Consider the following 6,801-nt stretch of genomic DNA (forward strand, 5'->3'; position numbering starts at 1 on the left):
GCTTTAAGTTATCAATAGATGGTTCAAACACCCAGCTTCTGCCACTCCGAGTGGCCACGGCACCAGCCGGAGTAGCTGAACCCACCTGATAAGGCTGTGGTGGTATTGTGAACAAACACATTTGGAGAACAATACAAGCATTATTATAGGTGGTGGAATGAGAGCTTCCCATGAAAAACAGACAAAGACAACAGTGTTTACAAAGCATGCATGTCCACATGATGCAGCAATGCAAACTGGAGACAAATAAGAACAGGAAGCTTAAATGGACCTTCACTGTGAAACTGAAAACCAGTAGTCCAGTGCAACATGACTGAAACACAGCTGCAGCAGAGGAGCCAGGTCTAAGGCCATTAGCTGCCTTATAAAAGCCTTTCAGACACAAAGCACTTAAACAAGGACCTACAGAAATTCCCACAATCCTCTCATGACGATATCTGCATAGCTCACCCTTATGGCAACGATAAAACATCTGAAGGCTGTTTTTTCTTTGTTTCAGATGCTTAATGGAGCTTTATATGTCTTAATGTGCCCGTCTGAGGGAGGCCAGATGTACGAGCAGAGAGTGAGAGAAAAAAAAAAAAAGCATCTAGTGACTCAGTTCAACCCACTAATCCTAATGTTGACACTGCTGTTCTCCACGCTGAGCGATGCCAGTTGGAAGTGGGATCATCACAGAGGAATCAGCACTCAAACATCCCAAATGGCATAATCCATCAAACGTACCGAATGAATGAATCAAAAGAAACTGCATTTCTTATGCTTAGCTTCTCTACACAGGTGCATGATAAGCCTTTATCAAAGTGCAACTTCTAAATAAATAAATAGAGGTTTTATACACCAACATTATGACCACCTGCCTAACACTGTGTACACAGGACTCGTGTCAGTCTGCAGCTCCCTGTGCATCTTCTGTGAATCTGTTTACTACCATGGTTCTACTGTCAGGAAGAGCACAGATTTGTCTGCCGTTCGGTGGAAAACTAGTGGAAAAGCAGTGAAAACTGTGGTCGTGAGGACATAGCCTGTGATTATTTGGTCTGGCTGAGAAAGACAAAGAGAAAAATAGCTCACATTATGATTTAATGAACCATTAGCTTCTAGCGGCATGACCCAATTTTACTCAAGAGACAGAGGAGAGTGTTAAACTTGGCTGCACTGAGACTGTTAGTCTTTTGTTAAAACCAAGTTATTCATTTCATTTTCACTGTCTGGCATGATTTTTATTCTCTTATTTTATCTTATCCTTGCTAGAATTTGTCTCTTACTGTCTTGTTGTTATAGTTCCTCTCATGCTTCCCAAACACAAGTGTGTTGTTTTGGCCTAACAATGTAAATATGAATCATCTGCCAAAAACAAAATACAATTTTATGGAGCCACACAAAACCTAAAAGTTCAATGTATTAGCTAAACTGGTTACATTGAAATGTAGTGTGAGAATGACTAAAAGTAAGCAGCAATAAACTTACAATAGCCACATCTTGTTCCTCCTTCAAACACAAACCCGTTGGGTACGGGTCCATATCTGCGCAGGTCTGGAAGCTTCCAGTGGCCGATAATAACAGGAGGGACGTCCCGGACCAGAGCCAGCAAGTTGTTGCACAAGTGAAGAGTTGCAGGTCCGCTCTCCAGCTTGGTCCCTGGTAAGACGCCGACGCTGAAGCTGTGAACTGAGCAACAGAGAACCAGGTAGAATGATGAAAGACCAACATCAGAACATTACCACTGCTTCAGTAGCAGGGCCTGCATCTTACTGAATGAGGCTCTCCTACACCGACCCACTGCGCCTGTGAAGTCTGCACAAGGATGACCCAAAGCATGAGGTGCAGGAATGAAAAATAAAGTTTAAACCACTGAAGAAAATGGTTTTCACAGCCTGCAAATACTGTCTAGATGCCTCACATGAAAACCATGTAGATGCACACACACCCATTCAGTAAATACCATGGACACTGACATACAATAATCACCAAGGAGCTGATGGGACAAGTCTCCCAAAGTGGGCCCTCTTCCACTTTAAAGGAATAGTTACACATTTTGTGAAAGACATTTATTTGTGTGTTCTTCTTGGGAGCTAGTTGAGTAGACCGGTACCACTCTCATGCTAAATATGAAGCTACAGCCAGCAGCTGGTTAGCTCATCAGAAACACTCAAAACAGGAGACGGGAATATCTACACATAACCAGTGTAAAACCAAAATGTGTTATTTTTACACTTTTGAACAGAACATGCGAACCGAGGAGCGGAGCTTAAGGCAGCAGGTACATTTTGTTACCTTTGGACAGAGCCAGGCTTTTTGTGCTAAGCTAACTGACTGCTGGCTAGACTATAAATGTGCTGACATGACAGCGGTATCAATCTTCTTAGCAAGAAAGCAAAACATCATCCTTCAAAATGCGAACGTGTTGCTGGAGTGAGTGTTACTGTGTTCACAAAGACATGTTTTGTGAGTTATTGCGTTCACTGTAGGGTCTCCCTGCACTGATGAGATGTACACCTATATAATCAACATATAAGCAATATGACAGCTGAGAAACTGCCTGGAGCACGAAAGTAAAATAAGAGACTGGGTTGAATGTTATCTCGAGTTTTACAGAGGACAGAGAGACAGTGTCCTTATACAGTGATTACTTGAGCATGGATTTGATTTAACTCACCAATAAAAGAAGAAACAGCTTCACCCTGAGAATGAAATCACTGAGCTGAGCTGTGGATACAGCAGGCTCAGATCTAAAGCCCAGTGCAATCAATCAAAGCCCGACAGAAGCAGCATGGTAACTGAGCCTAAGTATTGTTGCTAATAAGAAGCCAAAAGGGAAAAGTGGATGTAAAAATCTGACTCAAGTAAAAGCACTAAAACTGTGGAGCTTCATCCGAGGCGCCTGTGGAGCGGCACCGACTTTTACCGCACTGAACAAGCATGGCGGGGTGAGACCGATGGCAGTGATGAGGAAATGTTGGCCAGCTGCGTCACGTCATCACTCAGAAGAAGAAAGATTCATAGTGTGTCTCTCTCTCTCTCTCTCTCTCTCTCACACACACACACACAGCAGCAGCTCAGAGCACGGTGGCCGTCAGCCCACCGGCTCACAGGTGACATTTCTGCTGGCTTGAGCACACTGCACTCTGTGGCATTTAAGCAACAGGCCACACAGACACACACTCTTTATCCAACTCTCTGGATACAAACACACACCTCAATACATACAGGTGCACGGGGTCAATGAACGGTTTGATGAGGGTGAATCATACGCTGTGGCCTTCACAGTCTTCAAGTCTCAGACCAGTTGAACACCTATGGGAGATGTTGGAGGGATGAGTTACACAGTGTCTCCACCACGGAGATGTTGGAGGGATGAGTTACACAGCGTCTCCACCACCACCACCACCATCACCATCACAACACCACATGAGGGAATAACCTTTGGTAGAACGGTGTTCATCCCTCCAGTAGAGTTCATAGACTTGGAGAGTCAATGCCAAGGTGCACTGAAGCCGTTCTGGTGGCCCAGGACCTCACTGAAACACTTTATGTTGGGTTTCCGCTTCATTTGTTACCTGGCTGTATATTTTAACACACACAAACACCAAACCTGAAGGCACAGTTTGACTTCAGCACCCTTTCCTCTTCCAGACAATCAGACCCCATCACACCACCGCTTTAAAATTCAACTGGACTCCTGCTACGAACTCAACAGTCCAAAACTATTTAGGCTCCAGCTCAGATTTGTTTATCACTTCTGTGACACTGTAGACTATAACCATGTCAGTTAATGAGAAATTCATAGAGCACAGAAGATGAACATCATAACAATCACCCCAACATTAGCACAACTCTTCTCCAAAACATCAAACCAAATGTTTTCAGCCATCAGTTCTTTACTGGTGACGGTAAAACTACTGCCGCTGGCAGAAAGCCAGTAGAAATCTGCTACAAGGCCTTTATGTGAAACCTTTAGAGTCTTAGTTCCTCTTTTTACACCTTCACTAAAACTGTTTTTTTTTTTATCACTTACATTACTTCTGATATTTATGGATGAGAACATGTCCTTGTGTTTTAATTTTACTGGAAAAGCCCAGGAGACCAACAGCACCATAGAAAGCCATTCATAACCTCAATAAAACATCCAAACTACATCAGCAGCAGCTCGGTCAAAAAAAAAAAATATATTACTAATAAGCTCTTGTAGATGTCATTAGGAACCCAAGGAGTTGCTCTTCACCACTATTAGAAGCTGCTAACCTGACCTTGTTGTCCTCCGTCCTGGCCTCATATCACTTGCTGCAGGTCAAATACAGGACAGAATGTAAAGACTCTAAAGTCACCTGTAGCTGACTAGAGTAAAGCTAGACGTATTACAGGAAACATAAAGCACTGAAAGTGAAACAGCAGAAAACAAACCATGGAAACCAAAGCAGCAACAGATTTTCTCACCTTCTCCGAGGCTGTATCGCAGGCGGACGTCCCACGCCTGCAGGACCTCCCTGCTGTCGAAGCCCAGCAGAGCAGCCTGGTTCAGACAGAGGATGGCCAGAGTAAACGCCACACCCTCATACCGCTGTCCCGCTTCCAGACCGCAGATCTCCTCCAAGGTGAAACTGGCCCTCTCCCTGCTGCCCTGGGTTTTGTCAGGCTTGTCTTTAAACACCAGCAGCACGAGGCAATCTGGAGACCAATCAGAGTCAGCATGAGACACAACAAAGGCAGGAAAACGCTGTCTCAGAGAGAAGATACTTCAACTGCAGATCTATCCTTTTTTAGAACAAACACTTCCCTTAAAATGACTGAGAACAGCTGAAATCCATAATTGTACTGATGTATTCTTTATCTTTATCAGCCTTATTGGCCAGGTGTGTCAGACACATGAGGAATCTGACTCTGGTACAGCGGCTCTCAATGTGTACATACATGTCAACAAGTAAGGGAATGTGCATTAGGAAAAGAGATAAAAACATAAGACAGAAACCGCTGTAGTGTCCTCTTGTCTGTTGGTACCTTCAGACAACGTGTCAACTGACTCTGTTGGTACCTTCAGACAACGTGTCAGCTGACAAAACAAGAGTGTGCGTGTCTCTCTTTCACACACCTCTCTTAACACATAACTGAGGCATGAGCACAGACAGCTGCAATAACACTGACATCAAAGATGTGAGGAGGAGACAGCTCAACCTCAGTGTAAACCTGTGGAGCATGTTGATCTGTCCCACACCAGATATCCACAGAAACCTTTCTGTGGCACAGTGTAAGGCAACAGCCACGTTATTGCTCTGAACCCCAGTTGCTTAATCATGAAGCAAAAAGGCCCAAGACAAGACAAGTGATCAATTCAGATGATCTACTTCAGGCCACCTGAAGCCTCCTCAGTAAATATGACTGAAGTCCAGATTTACAACGTGCATCTGAAAATACAAGGCTCAGACTTTCAGTCTTTAACACATTAACTTTTGGCTCAAATAATGGTCAGTTTTCATAGACTTATGAAGTGATGTGCCCAGGTTGTGAATGTCAAAGTGCACAAATTGTTTCAATCAGTTGTGAGGTAACACAAAGGACGAAACATCTGAGTACAACACAAAAACACTGTGAAACAAACTTACCAAATGAACACACATTTAAGTTGCAGACATTAAACCTGGCAGTGCCTTTATGACCGAAATCAGCGCCTGAACTTGCACCAAATCTTAACCTTACACACCATCTGTAAAAGCAGCGTTTCCCTCACAGCCTTTGTGTTACCTCCAACACAGTGACAAACAACCAACCACGGCTTTTCACTTGTTTTTCTAAACATTACCTCACAATCCAAATCTCTCTGGGCCCTAAAACAGGAAGTGTAACCGGAAAACGCGTACACTGAAGCACCTGATATGTTTAATGCCTGTTTAGTTTCATTGTGGCGCAGTTAAAATGCGCATTCATCGGCGCAAAAGCGCCACATTTGGATAAACAGCAGTGTTGGTAAAAACGTGCACAAGCGAACTTCGGTGCTTTTTACCTGCTACAGGCGACGGCTTACGAACAACGAGCCACCTCGTTTTCCACTGTGAAAGAAAACAAAACAAAAACTTTAAGCACAGATAAAAGTGCGCTGAAGTACTTGTGCCATATCCGTCGGCAAACCTAGTAAAGCTAAAGACCTTTTTTCCATCTCTGAGTCTGGCATATCCCTCCACGACAACAGAATCCGTCATCTTCAGTCATGGTTCCTGACAGCTGCAGAGTCGCTGCCTGAATGAGGGGTCACTTTCAAAATAGCTGCCCTCTCTCCTCGCCCCCAGCAAGGCGCATGGAAAATGGCACGACCAGTGTCTCTGTCTCTGTGCGCGCACCAGCCTGCCGACCATGCGGCTGCCATCTGGGCTGGTCTACACCACCTGCTGCTGCAGAGGAAACTACTGGAGGAAACTATCACATGGATCTCATGTCACAAATACCACATTTCACTAAACTTATGAAGCTCTACTTGCATTTACTAAAAACGAAAAACTCAAGATAAACAACTTAAAAATGACCATATTGGATGGCCCTCCCACCAACAGCATTCAGAAAGTTTGGGAACTTTGTGAGATGCAACCAATAACATGCACTAAGCCCCCAAATGTATTAAGAGTAATGGACATGGTAATAAAATCCTGATGTATTTGGTTTCTGTGCTGTTTAATGTATCTGAAGCAAGAAAAATACACATTTCAATTGAAGCAGAAATGTTACTGCATTGCTTGAAATGCTCAAATTAAAATAAGACATTTAAAAAAAATAACTAAATATTGGAACAGGCACATTTATAGCTTTTGTTTT

At 43.6% G+C, this 6,801-nt stretch overlaps 1 protein-coding gene across 1 annotated transcript in view; it reads right to left on the bottom strand.

Moving 5' to 3' along the window:
• Positions 1 to 6,753, bottom strand: part of dok7a (docking protein 7a) — a 29,377-nt gene extending 22,624 nt beyond the window's left edge. Inside the window, exons 1-4 of the mRNA XM_020624365.1 lie at positions 6,141 to 6,753; positions 5,999 to 6,044; positions 4,438 to 4,668; positions 1,471 to 1,671 (exon numbers count right to left, since the gene is read on the bottom strand). Coding sequence (XP_020480021.1) covers positions 1,471 to 1,671; positions 4,438 to 4,668; positions 5,999 to 6,044; positions 6,141 to 6,194 — 532 coding nt within the window. The 5' untranslated portion in view covers positions 6,195 to 6,753. The remainder of the gene's footprint in view (positions 1 to 1,470; positions 1,672 to 4,437; positions 4,669 to 5,998; positions 6,045 to 6,140) is intronic.
• Positions 6,754 to 6,801: the final 48 nt, after the last annotated feature.

Source organism: Monopterus albus, unplaced genomic scaffold (assembly GCF_001952655.1).
Source record: "Monopterus albus unplaced genomic scaffold, M_albus_1.0 scaffold326.1, whole genome shotgun sequence".
Taxonomy (NCBI): Eukaryota; Metazoa; Chordata; class Actinopteri; order Synbranchiformes; family Synbranchidae; genus Monopterus; species Monopterus albus.